Genomic DNA, 25,000 nt, shown 5'->3' on the forward strand with positions numbered 1-25,000 from the left:
CACCCTGCTGAGGTCAGGGAGAGGCCTTGGTAGCCTGGAGGCTTTAGAACAGAAAGGCTCAGAAACAGTTTCTTCCCCCAGGCCGTCCGCATGCTAAACGAAAGACACTAGAGGTAGAAGGACCGCGGCACACCTATTTATTTCTTAATTTATTTCTTAATAGCACACATATGTATCTCTTAAAGCACACCTATTTATTAACTGGTTTTTAAATTGGTTCCCTTGTACTGCGCTAGGCTACTGCCTTTTTAAAATGGTCCTTTTATAGCGCAGGACACTATTGCTACTTGCACAGCACTTTATGTCCAGCACTTTATGTCCCTTTATGTCCTGTGTCTTTTATTGTTACTATTGTATCTTTCTTCTCTGGCACAGTGTTCAGCGTTGAGTGTCTAGTCCCATTTCATTTCACTGCATGATTTACCTTGTATTTCTGTGCATGTGACAAATAAAGTACCCTTGAACCCTTGAACAAGGTCAATAGCGCCATCCCTTGGTGAAATGTGGTATTAAACATACAGGTGTAGTGTTTAGATGGAAAGCTCCAACTTCAACCTCTAGATGGCGGTAGACTAAGACTCCAGTGAGGTACTGTCCACGTGTAGAAGACGTTTGTTATAATCTTATGTCAAATAGAAATTCAGAATGAATGAGAATCTCTCAATGTCCCAAAATCCCTACAGAAATCATTAAACAGTGTCAGGGTTGTGAACAGGGATATAGATTTCTCAAATGTCCCAAAATCACTCACATTTACATGATCTACCCTTATATATAATAATAATAATAATAATAATAATAATAATAATAATAATAATAATAATAATAACTTAAATGTATATAGCGCCTTTCACAAACCCAAGGTTTGAATGATAAGGTTCTATCTCCGTTTAGGGTAGTTCAGAGATATTGAACGTCAAAGTTTTTACATTCCATTATGTTTTGTGAGATGGAACTCAAAAATGTCAACATTTTAAAAATAACACCACACAGGCATTAATAAACACCTAATGGATCTATTTATTATGTAAAAAAACTCAATTTTGACAAAAAGAACCGTATAATTCTAAAAAAGAACCTTATAATTCTAAAAAAGAACCTTATAATTCTAAAAAAAAGAACCGTATAATTCTAACGTCACGAAATGACATCCTCTTCTGTTGCGACGTTGCCCTCTCCGACCAGACTGTTGACGAGCCTCTAGAGAAGGAGGAGCTTCAGGCTCTAGAGAGGGATGACCTTGACCAGGGGCGGGTGTGTGGGAGAGGCTCTGAACCCCTCCCCTCTGGTCTCAGCTCTATTTAAACCAGCCTTCCTTCCACCTCTCCACATCCCAACGCCTGTCTGTCTGTCTCTCTGCACCTCCCAGCCAGACTGGACCCTACAGCGGACACAGAGACACAACCTGACCCTACAGAGAGCAGAGCAGCTCATCCTGAAGCTCATCCACAGCGCCTGGATAACCTCTCCTGATATTCTCATCTTCTCATATTCAAGGTAGGTTTCTCTCCTACGAAACCGTTGTTGTTGTTGTTGTTGTTGTTGTTGTTGTTGTGTTCGATTATAAGAAGTCAGGATAAAGATACTGTTGTTGTGGGTCGTATGCAAAATAAGATTTTCTGTATGTTGAGGGAGGGCCAAAAGGATTTGTGTTGGGTTGACGTGCTTGTGTAGTTTCCACAGTGTTGTTATTATATTAAAAAAAAGAAATTTAGGAGTGGGGCAGTCCCACTCATATTTTTCATTGTATTGGACAGATAGTGAAGACAGACAGGACAGTAAGGAGAAGAAGGGAGAGAGAGAGAGGGCATGTCAGCAGGGCATGGGCCAGATTAGAACCCATGCCGACAAGAGCATATGTGTGCACTGATGACCGCGGTGCTGGACCACTGGACCACCCCAGGCCACGTTGTTATTATATTTGATAACTGACATCCGTTCCGTCTCCTCTCTCCAGGGCTTGGCGGGCCTCGTCCAGCTTTAGGTCTCATCCATGTGGGTGCTGGAGCAGATCCGCGTGTCGGTGCAACGAACGCACCTGACCCTCCCCCTGGAGGAGTACAGCTTCAGGCTCAGTGACGTCATGTTCGGGGGGGGCGGGGGGGGGGGAGAAAGCCAAATGGACCAAGGTCCACTCCCTGTGTCCCAACATCATCACCCCCAACACCATCCCCGAGTTCTGCATCCCTCCCAAAATCACCACCACCCCTCAGCAGGAGCTGAAGACGCTGGAATGGACTAAACCACCGGCCGCCGCTGCCGTCGGGACTAAACCGGCCTGGACTAAACCAACCGCCACAGCGGTAGGGGTGAAGGGGGGGTGTCCCTTTTCCGCTGTCGCCGACGTTAGCCCGGAGAGAGAGGCGGCTCCCGCCGGTGGCAGATGTCACGTCATCCAGGTGGAGCAGGTTGAGGAGGACGGAGGAGAGGTGTATGAGGAGGAGGAGGAGAGCAGCAGCGGCACCGACGCGGACCCCCTGAGCCAGGCCGCCCTGTCCCTCCCCCACCTGGCCCGGGCGCACACCTGCTACGGCTTCCCCACCCTCCTGGAGAGCCCCCACACGCGCCGCAAGGAGTCTCTGTTCCACAGCGACCCCGGCTCCTTCCCCTTCCCCTGCCCCGGCTCCGTCTCTCTGCTACCTGGGAGAGGACCGAGGGAGAGGACCAACACCACCTGCTGTTCCGGAAGGTTCCGGGCCCCACCCCCCCGCCGCCGCGCGTCCAGCAGAGCCCCCCCCCAGACCCAGAACCCTAACCCCCCCCCGGCGGCCTCGTTCAGCCTCCGGAGGCTGACCTGCAGACTGGCTCCCAGGGTGTTGGCCCTCCACAGGCAGACGGGGGGGGCCGCCTTCGCCTCCTCCGCCTCCTCCGTTCTGAACAGCGACACCCCCCCCTCCTCGTCCTCCTCGGCGGACTCCACGCCGTTCAGCTCCCCCTCCCTCCCCCCCCGTCCCTCCCCCCCCCAGTGCTCCCCCCTCCTCAAGGCCCTGAGCCAGGAGAGGCTGATGGTGATGTCCAGAGGAGGAGGAGGAGGAGGACGAGGAGGAGGAGGGGGGAGGAGAGCCGTCCAGCTCTCCAGGTTCGACTCCCTGTCGACGGACGAGGGCAGCTCCACCGACAACAGCCCCAACACCCCCCGCAGGGCCTCCGAGTGGAGAGGGGAGCTAGCTACCGTCCCCCCCAGTCCCCACACCCTGGCTCCTCCTCCTGTCTCGGTGTTCCACGCGGACCTGCTGTTGCCTAGAGACAACAGAGCTGTGAAGGAGACCCTGGTCCCCGTGGGCAGGGAGGGAACCCTGCGCCTCGCGGTGGAGTACTGCACGGACAACCAGAGGCTGAGGGTGAGGCTCATCAGCGCCGAGGGTCTTTATGGGCCGTCCGCGGAGCCAAGTAGCATCCACTGCAGCGTCACCGTGTGCCTCCTCCCGGGGAAGGTTCAGAAGCAGAGGAGCACCGTTATCAAGAGGAGCCGGAACCCCATCTTTAACGAGGACTTCTTCTTCGACGGGGTCGACAAGGGGGAGGTGGTCAGCAGGTCTCTGAGGTTTAAGGTCGTCAACAACAACAAGATGTCCACCATGAAAAGGAACTACGTTTTGGGGGATTGCGAGGTTTCGTTAAATTGTGTATTAAAGGCGGACTAAAAGTGAAAATGTGTCATTTGTAGTGTTTTGGTTTTAATGTTTGGCTTCACCCCAGATCAAATGAATGAATCATTCAAATATGAAAAATGTGTTTCTGTGTGTTTGCTACTCGAATCGAATAAACCGATAATATTATTTGTTTACATTGTATACATCCCAACCGTTTTAGCCAGCCACAGGTATAGATAGATAGATAGATAGATAGATAGATAGATAGATAGATAGATAGATAGATAGATAGATAGATAGATATCAGTGTATCTGTGCAATCTCAAGTTGGACAATGAGGTGCACATCTCATTGCACGGCTTGACAACATGACATGGCGACATGGTGACAGGATGGCTATGAAATCCTCAATAAGACATCCTATGAATTATCTTTTAATAATCACCACATAACACTACCATGAACATGAATGTATTGTGTAATTAATCATTTAGATCTCTGAAATACCATATTGGAATCCTACCACAGCCCTGCCACACTTTGTGGCATGTAAGGCATGGTTCAGCAGGTGTCCATTATGTCAAGAAGCCATGCATGGGTTAAGGTGGCCTTCCACAATACGTGAGTTTAGAATGATAAGGTTCTATCTCCGTTTAGAATTATAAGGTTCTATCTCCGTTTAGGGCAGTTCAGAGATATTGAGCGTCAAAGTTTTTACATTCCATTATGTTTTGTGAGATGGAACCTTTGTATTTTATTAATTACTAACTCAAAAATGTCAACATTTAAAAAATAACACCACACAGGCATTGATAAACACCTAATGGATCAGATTATGAAAAAACTAAATTTTTACAAAAATAGATTTGACCTTATAATTCTAACGTCACTTACTGTCAATCAAAATGAGTGTCGCGCCCAGTCAGTCAATCCTCTAACCTGTTGGCATGAGAGATTGTGATAAGCAAAACAAGCTACTTCCGGCAGCTTTTATTTTTTACATGTTAATTGAAAACAATTAAGCTATGTAATGTAACATTTACCCAGAAATTATTTGATATGGAAATAAAGGTCACTTTAGTGGACCTTTAAGAATGTAAGAGCATACTTGAGTGTAGATGTTTAATGTTTTCTATTTTACTTTCTTTTTGTACTGCTAAAAATATATTAAATCATGAGTTTGTTTCATGTTAACCTGCTACAATGTTAAGAAACCAGTCATACGAGTAGTGAAACAGTCCAAGCAGGTGAATGAATGGTTAGTGGTCCAGCATGGAGATGTTACCATGTGCAAAGGCTTTGATCTACACACAGGTTGTCTCTTTTATGCCTGTTGTTGTGTTTGCAAATCCTATTGCATTGGCGGTTGGTATATAAGGCTGACATAGTTACATTATTGTCCACAGCACATAGGCTATAAACTACAACAGCACACACTAGACTAATAATATACGTGACATTATTTATTTATTTGTAGGATACAAACACAAACATTTTTCCATTAGCACAAAAAACTACAGTAGAACTTATATGTAACTAGTACACCTAGTTTATAATAATTTATCCTTTTATTAATATTTATGTTTATATTAACATTTATTAATGAACATATATTCATTATTATATCTGGACCGCACCTGAGTGAGCGCACTGTTTACTCTGAATCGATGACTCTGCCGTCACCGTCCAGTCATACAGCACAGACATGAGTAGTCGATCACACTAGTCGATCACCGAGAGAATCGTTCTGTGATCATTTTGAACTGAGCTGTCATCTCGCTGCTCCGTACGGAAAGGGAAACCACTGCGATCACGGGACGTCTGAAGCACGTACACCCTGGGACACGGGGAGTGCTCTGTCCTCCTGTGTGATTCAACCATGGTGTTTGAGTCGCTGGTCAGCGATCTACTAAACAGATTCATCGGGGATTACGTGGAGAACCTGGACAAGTCGCAGCTCAAGATCGGAATCTGGGGAGGTAAGGCACCAGGGAAGGGATCTGAGAAGGAAAGTCCCAGTTGTTAACACACGGCTGACTGACAGCTCGTCTGGCTCCAGGTTCTTGCCTGTTGTCTCACATGCATGTACACACTGCCTACCGGGCGTCAGCTGCACATTTGATAAACATCAGATCATTCTTGTCTGATAAACATGCATGCAATTAAAGCCATACTGCATGTCGTGCATTGTTCTAATGGTCGTTAGTCCTTCCCAGGTCACAGTCTAGCCAAGCCAGGGTGTTTTCAGCAAGTCACTGACTGCCACACACACCCACACAGGCTACACACACACACACCCACACACACCCACACCCACACACACACACACCACACACACACACACACACACACACACACACACACACACACACACACACACACACACACACACACACACACACACACACACACGCACACACACACACACACACACACACACACACACACACACACACAGGCTACACACACACACACACACACACACACACACCCACACACACACACACACACACACACACACACACACACACACACACACACACACACACACACACACACACAGGCTATACACACACACACACACACACACACACACACACACACACAGGCTACACACACACACACACACACACACACACACACACACACACACACACACACACACACACACACACACACACACACAACAGTCACAGTCAGTCACCGGCGCACTGACCCGAACAGACCCTCACAACAGTACTGACAGTGTCCTCCATAAGTAGGCTATACGGGAAAGGGAAGGATGTTTTTATTCTTTTGGCTCTAATACTAAAACAGTTTGGATGTGAAATCAATCAGGCTACTCTGAGATTCAAGTAGATTCTCAGCTTCAATGCAATGTTGTTTTCGTTCAGGTTTAGTTTCACCATTTAGAAGTGACAACCCTCAGTGTTATACATAGTAGTCTACCTATTTGTACCACATGTACAAAAGAAGAGATTTGGTGAGGATGCATTCTCATGTTATGCACCCAGATTGTGGAATGCACTGCCAGTGTACAATAGGGATGCAACCTCAGCACATATGTTCAAGTCAAGACTCAAAACCCTTCTTTTTAATATTGCCTTTAAATGACTAAATAATAAAATTAACAATATATAATGATTAAAGCACTTTGAGCTGCAACGTTTGCAGGAAAAGCGCTATACAAATAAAGTTATTATTATTATTATTATTATTATTATTTCAGGGCATTGAAAGTATTGGGGGAAATAGTTTCTGGTTACTCAGGAGGGTTTTGTTCACATAATTTGTGCAGACATAAGAGAGCTGTCAGTGTCCAGTATTGACTGTAGGCGTTAGTGTTGAGTCAAGCCTTTTGGTGTCTGCTGTTGGTGTCCAAATCCTAGTGACCTCAGCAATCACAAACAGGCTGGTTGGCCAAGGAAGATTCCTGTAGTGGATGACAGAAGAATGCTCACCCCCCCCCCCCCCCCCGAAAACTACTGTCCCGCAGACCAGGAACACTCTCCAGGAGGTAGGCACCAGGATTTAAGATTCAAGATTCCAGATAGCTTTATTGTCTGTCACACAGTGACAGAAATTCTCCTTCGACAGGCAGAAGTGCAGCTCAAGAACACAGTTCCACATTAAGAACACACATAGGTCACATACATTAATACAGACAATAAAAACAGACAGACACAGCAGTGTCTGAGTGTATCAGAGACTACCATCCATCCACAGAATACGTCACTAGCCAAACCCTGACACCCCCCTCCTCCTCAAGGGCAAACCACTCAATCCTCTGAGATACTAAAGGACTATCATCATGATGTGTCAAAGTGAGAGGGATTACAAGAGGAAAGGTTGGTCTGATCTGCTCATGATGTACAGCATACCACCTCCTCCTCTCTGAAGCCTGGGTGAAGGGTGTTAACTTGTCCTAATTGATGATGTAACTGCTGTCAGCGGCAGTTCTTGACTGGCCAAGTCGATCTTGAGATTTAAATTGAACATGCATGCGATTCGTATGCTGGAGGGGATGTAAGGACAGAAAGACAAGCTGCAGTAGCATAGTAGTAGCCTGGCAGAGCAGCACCAGAGGAGATAGGCCTACCTAGCGTGTGGTGTGACAGTGGGTCTCTTCAGACCTCAGACTTCGTGCCATGAAATAGGAGGAGTAGGCTCCTATGTTTAGTTTTTTTTTAAATGACGTCATTTCTAAATGGTGAAACCAATCCGAACGAAAACAACACTGAATTAAAGCTGAGAATCTCTACTTTGACCCTGTAGTAGCCTAATTGTTTGATTTCAAATCCAAACTTTGGGAGTACAGGGCCAAAAGAAGTAAGTAAGTAAGTCATGTTTATTTATATAGCACATTTTACAACAACAAAAACAGCCGCCCAAAGTGCTTAACAGAAAACACTAGTAAAAGAGAAACAACAGATATAAATACACTAAAAACAAGGTGCAATACAAAATAAAAGTGCAGAAATAAAAGTACAAAAAGTGCAGTGTCGGGAGGCAGGCTCACCTCAGGTCAAAGGTCAGGGAGAAAAGGTGTGTCTTAGCTAGTTTTTTAAAAGCCTCGACACTCTGGGCGGATCTGACGTGGAGGGGGAGGCTGTTCCAGAGCCTCGGGGCGGCCTTAGAGAAGGCTCTGTCCCCTCTGGTTCTGAGTCTGGTCCTAGGGGCCTTAGAGAAGGCTCTGTCCCCTCTGGTTCTGAGTCTGGTCCTAGGGACCTTAGAGAAGGCTCTGTCCCCTCTGGTTCTGAGTCTGGTCCTAGGGGCCTTAGAGAAGGCTCTATCCCCTCTGGTTCTGAGTCTGGTCCTAGGGGCCTTAGAGAAGGCTCTATCCCCTCTGGTTCTGAGTCTGGTCCTAGGGGCCTTAGAGAAGGCTCTATCCCCTCTGGTTCTGAGTCTGGTCCTAGGGGCCTTAGAGAAGGCTCTATCCCCTCTGGTTCTGAGTCTGGTCCTAGGGGCCTTAGAGAAGGCTCTATCCCCTCTGGTTCTGAGTCTGGTCCTAGGGGCCTTAGAGAAGGCTCTATCCCCTCTGGTTCTGAGTCTGGTCCTAGGGACCTCCAGCAGCAGTTGGTCAGCTGACCTAAATAAAAGAAGAAGAAGAAACAATCCTTCTTTTTCCCACTACTTTTGGAGGGCACTCCATGTACTCTTCCCTGGTTATGATACCTCATTGTGAACCCGAAGTCCTCTACTTCCACGCTACTTTGAAACAATCTTCCCATCGCATCGCTTAAGGTGAAATATAACCCATATAAAAATACATATACAATCTTAATCTGACGTTTTAGACAAAAACCTACCGACCATGTTTTCGTTGCATCACCGGTATCTACACTTTGCGATGGGCGACACTTTGTTGTGCTACAATGTCACCCAGCAGACAGGTGGTGTGATGGTGCTGCACAGTGAACGGTTTCCAAACACAACGTAGTGGATATAGTCTAGTATGGCCTTACGTAGCCCGAGCCTCCCTCAGTGAGGTCATCAGACAGGTAAACAGAGGACGGCTGTGATGTGGGTGTTGTTGACCTGTTTCCTTCTCCACTTCCTCACAAACCGCGGAGAGACACACTGACCTTTAGACAAAACATAAACACCTGTTCTGTCTTCTGACACATCGTTGCTAATCGCTAAATCCCCCCTGTGCAGTGCAGTGCAGTCCGTAGGCAAGCAAACACTTGCTGCCCCCCACAGCCTGTTTACAGTTTACAGTTTACGCCACAAACCCTCCTCTAATCTCCTCTCTCTTTGTCCAGGTAATGTTGTCCTGGAGAACCTGAAAGTCAAGGAAAATGCCTTGGTGAGTATATCAGGAGGAAGTGTGTGTGTGTTCTTTTGTGTTCTCTCCCGGGCATTCCCTCCGCAGGTAAAGCAGGTTAGGTCAGGTTAGTGGTGAAATAGATCCAGTATCCTTAACTGGCCTTAGGCCTACCTAACCCTAACCCTTAGGCCTACGTTAACCCTGGTGTCAAGCTTTCTCCTTCTGGTGGTCTCACGGTGATCAGAAAGTAGTGTAGGCTAAACAAAATCACTATTCTCTGTAACACAGCAGCCTTCTGACAGCTCAGAAGGGCTTTATAACAGCTTTATAACAGCTCAGAAGGGCTTTATAACAACTTTATAACAGCTCAGAAGGGCTTTATAACAGCTCTATGGCTGCTCAGAAGGGCTTTATAACAGCTTTATAACCGCTCAGAAGGGCTTTATAACAGCTTTATAACCGCTCAGAAGGGCTTTATAACAGCTTTATAACAGCTCAGAAGGGCTTTATAACAGCTCTATGGCTTTATAACAGCTCAGAAGGGCTTTATAACAGCTTTATAACCGCTCAGAAGGCTTTATAACAGCTTTATAACCGCTCAGAAGGCTTTATAACAGCTTTAGAACAGCTCAGAAGGGCTTTATAACAGCTCTATAACAGCTCAGAAGGGCTTTATAACAGCTCAGAAGGGCTTTATAACAGCTCTATAACAGCTCAGAAGGGCTTTATAACAGCTCTATGGCTGCTCCCCCTCAGCTGCTGTTTGAAGGTGTACATTTTAGACTAGCCAACAGTAACATGACAATTTCTTTGATTTAATTATTCATATTGTATACATTTTCTATAGCAATTTTTCTTATTATTCTATGACTTTCTAAGGGAGGCTTCTCGACCCTAACCCTACAGGTGTTCGTAACTTCCTCTGCACAGTTAGCCTGTTAGCCCCACATAGCTTCTGCTTTTTTGAAGTAAAAATATTATTATGTCGTTTTTTAAAGCTGTGTAGTGTTGTGGGACACTACACAGACAGACAGACAGACAGACAGACAGACATAGCTGTGTAGTGTTGTGGGCCTGCAGACAGACAGACAGACAGACAGACAGACATAGCTGTGTAGTGTTGTGAGCCTGCAGACAGACAGACAGACAGCGTTTCAACACCTCCGTTAACACCAGGCTGTAAACCAGAGTGTCTGAGGTTGAAGGCTGGTGTTGAATCTGAGGAGGTGTGACCTGAGCCAACCACACCAGTGATTCTGCTGCAGCTGTACACAGGGGATCCGCGGTGTCTTGAAAAGTATTAAAAGTTTATAATTTTTTCGGGGGAAAATCAAGACCCTTAATAAGTATTAAAAAGTCTTATCACGATTAAAATGAAACTAAAACTGTTAAGTTAAAGGTGTCACTGCTGTAAACGGTTACAGCTCGAAGTGGCGGTGAGGTCTGGAAAAATATTGACACGGTCTTTAAAAAGTATTAGATTCCTGTATATACCCTGTGTACAGTCCAGGGGAGGCTGGTGGAGGTAGAACACCAGGGGAGGCTGGCGGAGGTAGAAATCGGAGGACGGGCTCGTAACTTACAAGGAGCCAGTCCTTAGATTTCTACCTCCACCAGCCTCCCCTGGTGTTCTACCTGTGTGAACGTTGAGTGTGCATTAAAAATGTTTGGTTTTATCACAATGAGGGGAACATATACCAACAATATTTTATTCTTGCTCACAGTCGACAGAGACTTACGGAGCCCCCCTGGGGTCACATGGTATAAAAAAAATATTTGATGTGTGAATCCGTTCCCTCGGTTTAGTAATCCGTTCCCTCTGTTAGGTTAGGGTTAGGGTTAGGGTTATGGTTATGGTTAGGGTTAGGGTTAGGCCCTACGAGCCAGAACGATCGCAAGGATTCTAACCCTAACCCTAACCCTAACCCTAATCCTAACCATAACCCTAACCTAACAGAGGGAACAGATTACTAAACCGAGGGAACGGATTCACACATCAAATATATATTTTCTACCATGTGACCCCAGGGGGGCTCCGTAGAGACTGACTAATGCAGAATGTAATTTACTCACCCTTTTACTCGCCCGTAATAGTTAAAACGCAGTGAAATTAACTGTGAATACAATTTTAGAATTGGACAGTTAGCGACAAAATAACCAGTTATTAAATGCCTTGATTGTAGGTCTAGATTAAACCATGGATTGTATGTCAGAATTGCATTGTTGTTGTTTTTATATTGGTTCTTTAACGTTTCTGTTTCTGTTTTGCAGAGTGAGCTTGATGTTCCGTTCAAAGTGAAAGCTGGGCAGATCGGTGAGTATCTGACTGTGTGTGTGTGTGTGTGTGTGTGTGTGTGTGTGTGTGTGTGTGTGAGTGTGTTTGTGTGTTTGTGTGTGTGTGTGTCAGGGTTCCCACGGGTCCTTGAAATCCTTGAAAGTTTGTGAATTTGAGAAAAAAAGTTTTTGAAAATAAGACATGGATCATTGAAAGTGCTTGAATTCCCCTCTCTCTCTCTCTCTCTCTCTCTCTCTCTCTCTCTCTCTCTCTCTCTCTCTCTCTCTCTCTCTCTCTCTCTCTCTCTCTCTCTCTCTCTCTCAAAAAACCCTAATAATATAGGTAACATGTAGAAGGGAATAAAACAACCATACTAGTTACTAAGGTTAATTAGTTAGCTAGATTTTAAACCGACATAACGCCGTTAGATTTTCTTCGGCGTATGGGTAGTTGTTTTCCTCTCCACTCCACCAGGCTCGGGGCCGAGGGGCTACCCTTTTACCACCCCGAGACCTGGTTGAGGGGCTCACCCGGGCTATATTTCTGGACACCCCTCCAGAAGCCACGTCATCGTCTCGTCATCTAATACCGACAGACCATGCATCCCGTTGGGTGGGTGGTACATCGGGCAATCCAGGATAACATGGTCTGCGGTTTGGTCCTCTGTGCCACACTCGCACGACGCATTTGGGGCCAAGCCCCATCTGTGCATTGATGAGCGGAAACGCCCGACGCCGGTCCGGAGACGATTGAGCCTCACCCAGGATAGCCTTGGCAAGTCCATCCCGAGGGGCTCAGGGCCGGCGACTGGGATGTGGTCGCGGAGTTTGGAGGTGTTAGCCTCCCACTCCGCGCGCCACATATAATCCGCCCATCCTGCCGCACTGATGTTGAATGAATGAATGAATGAATGAATGAATGGTCTTTATTGTCATTGCTACAGTACAGGTACCAAACAACGACATTTAGGAGGGGTGGCTCCCCTGGTGTTAAGAAAGAAAAAAAAACACTTTAAAAAAAATCACAAGAAGGGAAGGAGCTGGTTTACATAAATAAAGGCTATGTACACTATCCACTATACTATACTGTACAGATAGACGACTAGGGTTGTCATATTGCACAATAGTGTTATTGCACATTTATTTAAAGTGTCGCAGTTTGCAGGCTTGAAATGTACATATTTGTGCCTCAGCACTACACCTGATTTTTTCAGTCCAGCAGCTGCCATCAATCCGTCCAGACTGTCCAGGGCCCAGAACCTAGGTCTTTGCTGTGTTCAGGGCCTGGACGGCCCTGTGGTAGAAGCTGTTCTTCAGTCTGTTTGTCCTTGCGGCCAAGGTCCTGAACCGCCTTTTCGAGTGCAGCCGGGTAAAGTGTTCGTACCCAGGGTGGGTTGGGTCCCTGGAGATCTTGGAGGCCTTCCTGAGACAGCGTGTGTTTACAGCTCTTCCAGAGAGGGGAGGGGGGCGCCGGTGATCTTCTTTGCTGTTCTCACGACTCTCTGTAGCGCATTTCTCTCCGTGGTTGTGCAGCTGGAGAACCAGTTGCAGATGCCGTAGGTGAGGATGCTCTCCACTGCGCCGCGGTAGAAGGTCACCAGTATCTCCTGCTTGCTGTGTTCCTTCCTGAGGACTCTCAGGATGTATAGCCGCTGTTGTGCCTTCTTGTGCCTTCTGCATTGCTGCCTGAGATCCTGTGCGGCAGGCACAAATGGGTGTCTCGACTTGAGACGCCGGGAGGGCTCCGCTGTTATAGTGAGCCTATCATGGAGCAGATGGTTATTAAGCTCCACGGCCCGGCAGGCGAGACGTGCTGTGGCTCCCATGCAGCGGAGGCCTGCGGGCTGGATGCCTGCTAGGATGGGAAGGTTGTCCACGGGGGTAGGACACAGGCATCCTGTCACAATGCGCAAGGCTTCGTTTATAGGCGAGTCGATGAGGCGGGTGTGGGCACTGCGACACCATACTGGGGCGCAGTATTCACTAGTTGAATAAACGAGGGCTAGGGCTGCCGTGCGCAAGGTCCTTGCGCCGGCGCCCCAGCCCGAGCCAACCAGTCGCCTCATCAACGCCACACGAGCTGTTAACTTCTTGCGCAGTGACTCGAGGTGTCGGCGAAACGTGAGCGTCCTGTCCAATGTCACGCCGAGATAGATTGGCTCAGCGGAACATGGCAGGGGAGTTCCATCTAGGTGTACTCTAAGCTCACGTTTAGCCTCCCTGTTGTTAAGGTGGAAGGCAGCCGACACCGTCTTTGCCTCGCTAAGCTTCAATCTCCATTTCCGGAAGTATGCCACTAGTGTCTGCATGTCCTGGCTCAGAATCCCCTCCACAGACTGCCAATTTCCAGCAGAGTACACCACTGCGAGGTCGTCTGCGTAGGCGTACTTCCGCGAGAGTGTGTTGGGCAGGTCATAGGTGTAGATATTATAGAGGAGGGGGGCCAGGACCGATCCCTGAGGGACGCCGTTCTTATGGCGTCGAAGCCTGCTTAGCTGTCCGCGACCGGTGGTGAGGGTAAAGCTGCGGTTACGGATGAGCTCCATGATCATTCTGACCATGTGCCTGTCCGGCAGCAGGCGGAGCAGCTTGCAGTTAGATTTAAACCGTTCATGGTCATTCCTGTTATATACATTCTCATCTACATCTGTCTCAAACCATGCCGTGTTGGGCCCTTGAATTTGAAGGAATTGAGTCTTGAAAGTCCTTGAAAGGTGTTTGAATCTGATGTTTCAGAAGGTGTGGGAACCCCATATTCAACATCACCAGGAAATCCAAGAAAAAGCAGGGGCTCTCTTAGGAGCCCTGCCTTACACACACATGTCTCTTAGAGGAGCCCTGCCTTACACACACATGTCTCTTAGAGGAGCCCTGCCTTACAAACACATGTCTCTTAGAGGAGCCCTGTCTTACAAACACATGTCTCTTAGAGGAGCCCTGCCTTACACACACATGTCTCTTAGGAGCCCTGCCTTACAAACACATGTCTCTTAGAGGAGCCCTGTCTTACAAACACATGTCTCTTAGAGGAGCCCTGCCTTACACACACATGTCTCTTAGAGGAGCCCTGCCTTACAAACACATGTCTCTTAGAGGAGCCCTGCCTTACACACACATGTCTCTTAGAGGCCCTGCCTTACACACACATGTCTCTTAGAGGAGCCCTGCCTTACACACACATGTCTCTTAGAGGAGCCCTGCCTTACACACACATGTCTCTTAGGAGCCCTGCCTTACACACACATGTCTCTTAGAGGAGCCCTGTCTTACAAACACATGTCTCTTAGAGGAGCCCTGCCTTACACACACATGTCTCTTAGAGGAGCCCTGTCTTACACACACATGTCTCTTAGAGGCCCTGTCTTACACACACATGTCTCTTAGAGGCCCTGCCTTACACACACATGTCTCTTAGAGGAGCCCTGCCTTACACACACATGTCTCTTAGAGGCCCTGTCTTACACACACATGTCTCTTAGAGGCCCTGCCTTACAAACACATGTCTCTTAGAGGCCCTGCCTTACACACACATGTCTCTTAGAGGCCCTGCCTTACAAACACATGTCTCTTAGAGGCCCTGCCTTACACACACATGTCTCTTAGAGGCCCTGCCTTACAAACACATGTCTCTTAGAGGCCCTGCCTTACACACACATGTCTCTTAGAGGAGCCCTGCCTTACACACACATGTCTCTTAGAGGAGCCCTGCCTTACACACACATGTCTCTTAGAGGAGCCCTGTCTTACAAACACATGTCTCTTAGAGGAGCCCTGCCTTACAAACACATGTCTCTTAGAGGAGCCCTGCCTTACACACACATGTCTCTTAGAGGAGCCCTGCCTTACACACACATGTCTCTTAGAGGAGCCCTGCCTTACACACACATGTCTCTTAGAGGAGCCCTGCCTTACACACACATGTCTCTTAGAGGAGCCCTGCCTTACACACACATGTCTCTTAGAGGAGCCCTGCCTTACAAACACATGTCTCTTAGAGGAGCCCTGCCTTACACACACATGTCTCTTAGAGGAGCCCTGTCTTACAAACACATGTCTCTTAGAGGAGCCCTGCCTTACAAACCCAGGGCGAGAGGGCAGTTCACATGAGTTGCTCATTACCGTCTTGTCCTATAAAACAGATCATAAATGTACTTTGTACCACATTCAAATGACAAACATAATACACTCCCTTATTGGGTCCTCGTCCCTAGCTACTGGATAACAGCTCACTGTCCTGTGGTGAGAGGCTTGTATGGCACTATAGATCACAGTTAGTGTGTGTGTGTGTGTGTGCGTGCGTGCGTGCGTATGGTGGGGGTGGTGATGGTGCGTGTGTGTGTGTGTGTGTGCGTGCGTGCGTGCGTATGGTGGTGGTGGTGATGGTGCGTGTGTGTGTGTGTGTGCGCGTGTGTGCATGGGTTCTATATCTGGATCACTTTATTACTTTATTATAACTTACTTTACTTATTTTACCTTACTCTATTGTTGTGATTTTGTGTCTTGCTGCAATGCCAATGTTGAAGAACCGAAAGCTAAAGATAACATAAATGCTGATTGTGATTGTGATTGTGATAAAGGTAGTGGACAGTTCAGTGTAAAAGTCCCACAGGGTTCAGGTCTCAGAGCTGTGTCTCTGGTTGTCTGTGGGGCAGCCGAGGGGCAGCCAGGCATGGTACTGGTGATTACATTAGCTGGATTAGCTCAGTGGCCAGGGCTAGGCCTCCCGGCTCTGTCTCCTTACATCAGATGAGCTCTGGGACTAACGGACAATGGTTTGTTGTGAGGGGATAGGAATACATGGGAGAGAGAGTGTGTGTGTGTGTGTGTGTAGTGTGTGTGTGTGTGTGTGTGTAGTGTGTGTAGTGTGTGTAGTGTGTAGTGTGTGTGTGTGTGTGTGTGTATCGTGTGTGTGTGTGTGTGTGTGTGTGTGTGTGTGTGTGTGTGTGGGGGGGGGGGGGGGGGGGGGTACAGACTGAGCCATTGTTTGGAGATAAGACATGAATAAATATGAGACGGCAGATGTATTGACTTAGGCTACGTATTGACTTACATCTGAGTGTGTGTGTGTGTGTGTGTGTGTGTGTGTGTGTGTGTGTGAGTGTGTGTGTGTGTGTGTGTGTGTGTGTTGGAGGTCAACCGAGGCTTCATAAACACCTGATCATTGCAATAACACGTCTTAGATGTGTTTACGTGACGCTAGTTTCATTTCCCTGTTCGTCTGTGTCGGTTCTTCACTCGAGCGGTGTACTACAGTGTCATGTAATTATGTAGTTTTTCCATTCAGACCTGTATGGATGCGTCTAAGATGGGTTAGGCCATCCACGCTGTCTTCCTAGCAGCTCTGTTAGCGATGGCTGTGTGTTTGTCTGGAGAGGAAGGCCTCTTACTGGACGAGAGCCTTCCTGCTCCGCTGGCACGTGTGTGTGCAGCTGACACGTTGATGGCCTCTAGATCAAATCAAATCGAATCAAGTTTTATTTGTATAGCGCGTTTCTCACAAGATGTGACTCAATGCGCTTCACATGATGACAAGCAGGCAAAGGTAACAAACCTGTACACTGTGCATCCAGGAAAACTCCCTCTTGCAGCCCTCTACTCATAGAGCGACTACTACCAGTTTGCTTACCAGCACACAGCAGCGGCCCCCAAACCCCCCCCGCCCCCCCCCCCCCCCCGATCATCTAGTCTACCCTAACTAGGGTTAGGGTAGACTAGATGATCGTGAGTGAAGATATTATCAAAGCGTACTCGCCTGTCGATCACCCGTACGCTTTGATAATAATATCTTCACTCACGATCATCTAGTCTAGTCTGTTGTTCTTCCTGCACACAGGTAAACATATCCAGGATCCAGCAGCGTCGTCTTGCTCGCGCAAACAAACCCGACCACATCTATTTACGCGGAAATTAATCAAGCTGGAATCACAAAAAATGCCAATTCGCTTCCTTTTTTGTCTGTATGGCAGTGAAATCCCTACTTTCATCACCTCGAGGATGACAAAAAGCTATCATATGATGTCGCGAATAGGTCCAAAATGATTCTATTTAAAGAGGTCTAAAAAAGGTCTAAAAAGGTCTTAGCAGAGAGGCTGACCTGACTTGTTGCTGCCTGTATACAGTCAGTCAGTCAGTCAGTCAGTCAGTCTGTCAGTCAGACAGTCAGTCAGACAGACAGACAGACGTCTCTCAGAGAGGTTTGACCTTCTGTGTTGTCCCCCCACGCTGCGCCGCCGTGGCTAATGACGCTGCGCTCTATTAACCAGCGTGCGTAAACAAGACACACACACACACACACACACACACACACGCCTCGCTCACCGCAACAGTGTACACACACCGTGTCTGTCTGTCTCGCTCCCATCTACCTCTTAGGGAAGCGGAGCGACACAGGGGTGGTTGCCCGGCGACCGGGTAGAGCGGTCGGCCGTCAGCGAGCTTCGACCCCTCACCTAGCCCGCGTCACGCCACGCGGACGCCTCGCTCGCTAACGAACGGTTTCTACCTCACCACTTACAAAGCCATCAACAACCTGGCCCCCTCCTACCTTGCCGACCTCGTCCCCCTCCGCACCCCCTCTCACAGCCTTTCATGTAAACGAAGTAACACACGCAATCGAAGCAACAGACGTGGTAGTTGATTGGTCCGAAAAATAGAAAATTGTCCATTCGTCCCGATTTTATCCAGATCAACACGCATGCGCTGTTGTTTTCCTATGGACTGCCTCGACGCGTTGTTTCTAACCAGAGCGAAACCTCCCTTTTCAAGCGGAGCATCCGTCGGTTGTTTGCTCCAGGAGTGACTTCGAATGCGCGTTTTTCTCACCGCTCCAAACGACGCAGAGCAAAGCGAATTTTATCCTAAACTCCGATTCCAAGTGAAGCAAATGTTCTAGTGAGAACACACCCATAGTCTTGTGATGTAACAATGGAAAGCTTCAACAACAGACAAGGAGGGTCTGGACACCAGAGCCAGGCTGTCTGTTGTTCAAAAAGACTTAAGGCCAATGCACACGACACGGCGTGCGATTTTGTCGCACCGCCGAATTCGATTCCATTGTTTTGAATGAGACAATGCACACGGCGTGCGATGCGATATTGTCGCACGACAACATTCGATTCTCAATTCACACCACCGAAGTCAACAACACGGCCCATCTCATATGGGATTACAAGACACCTATATTACATAATAATAACAATCGAGCATGTAGTAGGCACAATATGCCCAGTTGTATCTTGTAGAAATTGTGGAAGCAAGGCAAGCAATATTGGTAGAGCCTATAGTAATCAGCCTGCCTGGTCCGACTTCGGTGGTGTGAATTGAGAATCGCATGTTGTTGTGCGACAAAATCGCACGCCGTGTGCATTGGGCTTTAGAATCGGTAACGATCATCTTGATCATTTTGGTGTGAAAAACACACTACCAGTCCAAAGTTTTAGAACACCTCCATTTTGTGACATCCTTGCATTGAGATGGACTCCAATTCAATTTAGCGAGTGATTTATTGATGGTCATTTTTAGCATTTTAGCTACATTTCAATAAAAACTGGAAAAATTGAGGTGTTCTAAAACGTTTAAAACGGTAGTGTGTTCAAAAGTAAACAACTGTGGTCTTTCCTCCACCTGTGTGTGTGAGGCCGTTCCTCACTCCATTCCAGGTGTTACAATGAGCCCTTCCTCCCATTTCTAACTCTGGTAACCAGCCTCCCCTGGCTGTTTTGTAAGGTGTAACCGGAGACGGCATTGTGGGTATTGAGGGGATAACCCTCTGTGGCAGGAAAATGAGGCCAGCTATTCTGGCTGTAATCTAATTACCACAGCGCTCGCCCCTCGCCCTACATAATCTAACAACTCAACTGTCACCCTGGCAGGCTGTTGACAAAGGGCATGTTGATCAAATGACAAAAGGGACTTCAGACACACAGATGTTGTATTTTCATTGACGTTCTGGTTGTTTTTTTCTTTGCTTTTTTTTTCTTTTTAAGTTTTACAACACAAACACAACAGGTACATCACAAACATATCAACAAAAAACAAAACAAATAATAATAAAATAATAAAAAATAATGATAAAAGAAGAAGAAGAACAACAACAACAACAATATATATTATTAAAATAAATGCATAAGTAAAGAAACATAGGAGGGGAAAAGTTCAAAGGTGAGATAGGTAGTTAGGTCAAGGTCAGATATGTAGGTAATTAGGTCAAGGTCAGATATGTAGGTAGGTCAAGGTCAGATATGTAGGTAGGTCAAGGTCAGATATGTAGGTAGTTAGGTCAAGGTCAGATATGTAGGTAGGTCAAGGTCAGATATGTAGGTAGGTAGGTCAAGGTCAGATATGTAGGTAGGTAGGTCAAGGTCAGATATGTAGGTAGGTAGGTCAAGGTCAGATATGTAGGTAGGTAGGTCAAGGTCAGATATGTAGGTAGGTAGGTCAAGGTCAGATATGTAGGTAGTTAGGTCAAAGGTCAGATATGTAGGTAGTTAGGTCAAAGGTCAGATATGTAGGTAGGTCAAGGTCAGATATGTAGGTAGTTAGGTCAAGGTCAGATATGTAGGTAGGTAGGTCAAGGTCAGATATGTAGGTAGGTCAAGATCATTGCTAAGTCAAGAGAGAGGAGGGGTAGAGGTTTATCAGTTGGGAGGTGGCGGGGTAATTTTAATGGCATCTGTATACCGTGAAAACGGCTGGCAGATTTTGGTCAGATTAGCGTCGTGAGCCTCGTACGCTACGCTTGGTTTCCTCCAGCTGCGTGACTTGCAGCACGTCTTGACTTCCTGGTTTGTGTTCCAGGTAAACTGACCCTGAAGATCCCGTGGAAGAACCTGTACAGCGACGCGGTGGTGGCCACCCTGGACGGGCTGTACCTGCTGGTGGTCCCCGGAGCCAGTGAGTCACGTGACCTCCCTGTCACATGACGGGTTCTGTGTTCCAAAAAATAATATCATCATATTATGACATCGTGACGTTAGAATTACAAGGTTCTATCTCCATTTTTGTCTCTGATCCATTAGGTGTTTATTAATGCCTGTGTGGTGTTATTTTTAAAATGTTGACATTTTTGAGTTAGTAATTAATAAAATACAAAGGTTCCATCTCACAAAACATAATGGAATGTAAAAACTTTGACGCTCAATATCTCTGAACTGCCCTAAACGGAGATAGAACCTTATCATTCTAAACGGAGATAGATCCTTATCGTTCTAAACGGAGATAGAACCTTATCATTCTAAACGGAGATAGAACCTTATCATTCTAAACGGAGATAGAACCTTATCATTCTAAACGGAGATAGAACCTTATCATTCTAAACGGAGTTAGAACCTTATCATTCTAAACGGAGATAGAACCTTATCATTCTAAACGGAGATAGAACCTTATCATTCTAAACGGAGATAGAACCTTATCATTCTAAACGGAGATAGAACCTTATCATTCTAAGCTCACGATATACAGAGGTGGAGGTGGAAATGGGAGGAGGGGCTCATGGTAATGCATCATGGGACTGAGGAGGGTTGGTCAACCATTACTGTAACCATGCCCGTCCTCCCACCTCTGCCTCCGCCAGCCTCCCCTGGTATACACACATCCCCAGTGTAATTATTGGGTAAAGTATGTTTCCTTCTTTTGGCTCTATTCGGTTATTAAGTCTGACGTCAAACGTGACGTTTAGCAATTTCCGGGTCCAAATCACTTTGGACCCGGAAACACGTCACCACTTAACAACCGAATACTCCAAAAGTTTGGATTTAAAACCCAAACAATTACTATGAGGTTAAAGTATAGAGATTGGCAGCTTTTTATTTGAGGGCATTTGTGTGTTGTGTGTTGGGTGTTTCACTATTTCAAGAAATTGTTTCAGGCCACCTTTCGAAAGTGTTTGGACAATTGGTGTTTTTGTTTAGCCACGTGTGCAGTGCACAAGAGAGCTGTCAATGTCCAGTCCTGATTCTAGGCTATTAACACAAACTATTCATCTAATGCTAATAGTAATCTGTTGACATGTTGGTTGATGCTGATGTTGTGGTGTGTGTTGGATATACCCAGTTCCTCCAATGTATGTTCATGTATCTAGATGTAAACGAACGGTAAGGTAAGGTATATATCTTCAGCTGTGCTGTCTATGTGTTTCAGCCGAGACACAGGTACGCTCGTGCCCTTACAATGGTAAGACAATGACTTCTGGTAACTGTATATCCGGGTTCAAGGTGGTGGACGGAGACCAATCAAAGTCTTTCTCTCTCTCTCTGTCTCTCTCTCTCTCTCTCTGTAGCTCCTCCCTGTCTCGTGTAGTGAACTGTGTAGATGCTCCACTTCTTAGGTCTAACTCTTTTATATCTGGACATCTTTCTGGTTCTCCTTTTTCATTTCAGCCTCACGGTTGGCCGCTGGGCTGTAAGCGGGCCGTAGAGTCTTCTAGACTATTCTAGACTATTCCACGGTTGACATGGTAGTTTGTATCCTGTTCACGGGTTTCTGGACGGCTGGGCTTTGTCTTGTGAAACTGGAACGTTCCGTTCATTTATCGTTTATTTTCCCTAAATCAAATGAATACAGATACTGACGATTAAGCAACATCACAGGAGAGGGAGTGTGTTATACTGAATATCAGCAGGGCTGTGATTGGGTCGTAGGTACGAGGCCGCAGGCCGAGTAGGAAGACAATCACAGCCGTGCTGATATTCAGTATAACAGCACGACCTCCAGTGTGATATTGCTTTTATACAACAGTTCTACAGTGCCATTTATTAGTTAACTGTAATAAGTGACAACAGATTATGATTTGTTTTGTTTATTTAATCATAAAAATAACCCAAAAAATAGTTCCGCAACTGAACTTCAAATGGACTGTTGCCTAGTAACCTGAACACAAACAATGTAGTCTAATTAACGGTCATTTAGTAGAACACCTGTGCGGCGGAGTGATACATAGTTAAAAGTCCCAGTGCTGTTATACTGTATATCAGCACTCATGGAATGCCTCTTGTCCAATCAAATCCAATCAAATGACTTGGTCGGAACTAACTGTTGTATAATAGGGTTATAATACAACAGTTAGTTCCGACCAAGTAATTTGATTGGACGAGAGGCATTCCATGAGTGCTGATATACAGTATAACACACTCCCTCTCGTGTGATATTGCTTAATTATACTTCACTAATAGCTAACTAACATGTCTACCGTGAGCTCCTGAGCGTCAGGTGTTTCACCAGAGCCCTAGCCAACAGTATCTGGGTTTAACCCTTTACCTGACCTTCTGATTGCAGACAACACGACACAATCAGTTGTTCTAACAGACAGACAGAGGGTTGACAGGTTTACGAGTCTTGACAAAACTCAAGTTTCAGAATGTTTCTTTTTTTTTTTCTTTGCTTTCACAGTGACGTCCATCAAGTCTGTTCAGGTTTAGACTAGACAGGTGGGATATTCAAGACCGCAAACGTGGACTTCAGTCTCAGTCAGTGGAGGCTGGTGGAGGCTGGTGGAGGCTGGTGGAGGCTGGTGGAGGCTGGTGGAGGCTGGTGGAGGCTGGTGGAGGCTGGTGGAGGCTGGTGGAGGCAGTAGTAGAGCACCACTCCTCATTCCATTCTATACAACGAGCCTGTCCTCTGATTTCTACCTCCACCAGCCTCCACTGTTTCTCAATCTCTCTTTGAGGTCGCTGAATAAACACCACTTAGAGGTGTGGCTTATTCAACGGGTTAGTTGATACAATCACTCTGGCAACATTTTAGGTGTCTTTCTCCCTCCCTCCCTAACCTCCCTCCCTAACCTCCCTCCCTCCCTCCCTAACCTCCCTCCCTCCCTAACCTCCCTCCCTCGACTCCCTCTCTCCCTCCCTCCCTAATCTCCCTCCCTAACCTCCCTCCCTCGACTCCCTCCCTCGACTCCCTCCCTAACCTCCCTCCCTCCCTCTCTCCCTCCCTCCCTCCCTCCCTCCCTCCCTAACCTCCCTCCCTCCCTTGACTCCCTCCCTCCCTCCCTAACCTCCCTTCCTCCCTCCCTCCCTAACCTCCCTCCCTAACCTCCCTCCCTCCCTCCCTCCCTAAACTCCCTCCCTCCCTCCCTCCCTAACCTCCCTCCCTCCCTCCCTAACCTCCCTCCCTCCCTCCCTCCATCGTCCTCCGATGTCTACCTGGTCCAGCCTCTACCCTGATAGGGCAGCAGGGCTGTGGGAGGGGCCTGTCGTAGCGTTGGTGTGAGTCTGCGTTTAGTGCCGTGGCCAATACGAAAGGTTGCTGTTCCCAGTGGTTGCCTAGTAACACGCACGCACACACACATAAACACACACACACACACACACACACACGTAGCGAGGCTAATTGTGTGATTACTACAGTATCTGTCCTGTGAATAGGTGTTCTGTTTGTTCTAGAACAATCAGTCCTCTCCTCCCTCGATGTTCCTCTTATTCAAACACAGGTCCTGTGTGTGTGTGTGTGTGTGTGTGTGTGTGTGAGTGTGAGTGTGAGTGTGAGTGTGAGTGTGAGTGTGAGTGTGAGTGTGAGTGTGAGTGTGAGTGTGAGTGTGTGTGTGTGTGTGTGTGTGTGTGTGAGTGAGTGTTTGCGTGTGTGAGTGTGTGAGATAGTGAGTGAGTGTTTGCGTGTGTGTGTGTGTGTGTGTGAGAGTGTGTGTGTGAGTGTGAGTGTGTGTGTGAGTGAGTGTTTGCGTGTGTGAGTGTGTGAGATAGTGAGTGAGTGTTTGCGTGTGTGAGTGTGTGTGTGTGCGTGTGTGTGTGTGTGAGTGTGTGTTATGTTATGTTATGTTATGTTAATTTTATTTATAATGCACCCCCCATCCAACTTTTACATCGGCCCGGGGCGCAGCCCGGGTAAAGGAACAGATAAAGACAAAGACAAGGAACACAGAAAGCAATCAGACACGGACGACTTAAACGTAAATCTCAGGCATACAATTCACAACAAATAGGGAGTAGATTTAGGGAATGTCATTTAGGAAGAGGTGGGTTTTTAACTTGGCTGTAAAGGAGTCCAGAGTGGGGGCAAACTTAATGGCAGAAGGGAGCGCGTTCCACAGGGTCGGTGCTATCACCGCAAAGGCACGGTCACCCTTCCTCTTGAGGTTGGTACGTGGGACCCTCAGGCTGAGTTGGGCGTCGGACCTGAGCCTGGGTCTGGGCCTTGAGGAGGTAGACTGGTCCAGGAGGTCCTTGATGTATGGTGGGGCGAGACTGTTGAGAGCTTTAAAAACAAAGGTGCAGATTTTGAACTTCACTCTCTTCTTCACTGGGAGCCAGTGAAGGGAGATGAGGACAGGGGAGATGTGGTCCCTCATTTTGGTGCCTGACACCAGCCTGGCAGCGGCATTTTGGACTAGCTGCAGGCGGTAGATGGTCTT

The 25,000-nt window shown here is 47.1% G+C and overlaps 2 protein-coding genes across 2 annotated transcripts in view; both read left to right on the forward strand.

The window, feature by feature from the left end:
• The window catches only part of LOC308158377 (C2 calcium-dependent domain-containing protein 4C-like), a gene marked incomplete at both ends in the record, with an annotated part of 6,219 nt that extends 2,575 nt beyond the window's left edge, over positions 1 to 3,644 (forward strand). The window contains 4 exons of the mRNA XM_080531966.1: positions 1,186 to 1,254; positions 1,370 to 1,497; positions 2,057 to 3,008; positions 3,060 to 3,644. Coding sequence (XP_080388092.1) covers positions 1,186 to 1,254; positions 1,370 to 1,497; positions 2,057 to 3,008; positions 3,060 to 3,644 — 1,734 coding nt within the window. The remainder of the gene's footprint in view (positions 1 to 1,185; positions 1,255 to 1,369; positions 1,498 to 2,056; positions 3,009 to 3,059) is intronic.
• A 1,828-nt stretch (positions 3,645 to 5,472) lies between these two features.
• vps13c (vacuolar protein sorting 13 homolog C) overlaps positions 5,473 to 25,000 on the forward strand; it is a gene marked incomplete at its 5' end in the record, with an annotated part of 128,043 nt that continues 108,515 nt past the window's right edge. Inside the window, 4 exon segments of the mRNA XM_080531967.1 lie at positions 5,473 to 5,572; positions 9,359 to 9,402; positions 11,635 to 11,677; positions 20,434 to 20,529. Coding sequence (XP_080388093.1) covers positions 5,473 to 5,572; positions 9,359 to 9,402; positions 11,635 to 11,677; positions 20,434 to 20,529 — 283 coding nt within the window.

The sequence above is a fragment of the Nansenia antarctica genome (assembly GCF_963989245.1).
Source record: "Nansenia antarctica genome assembly, chromosome: 5".
NCBI lineage: Eukaryota > Metazoa > Chordata > Actinopteri > Argentiniformes > Microstomatidae > Nansenia > Nansenia antarctica.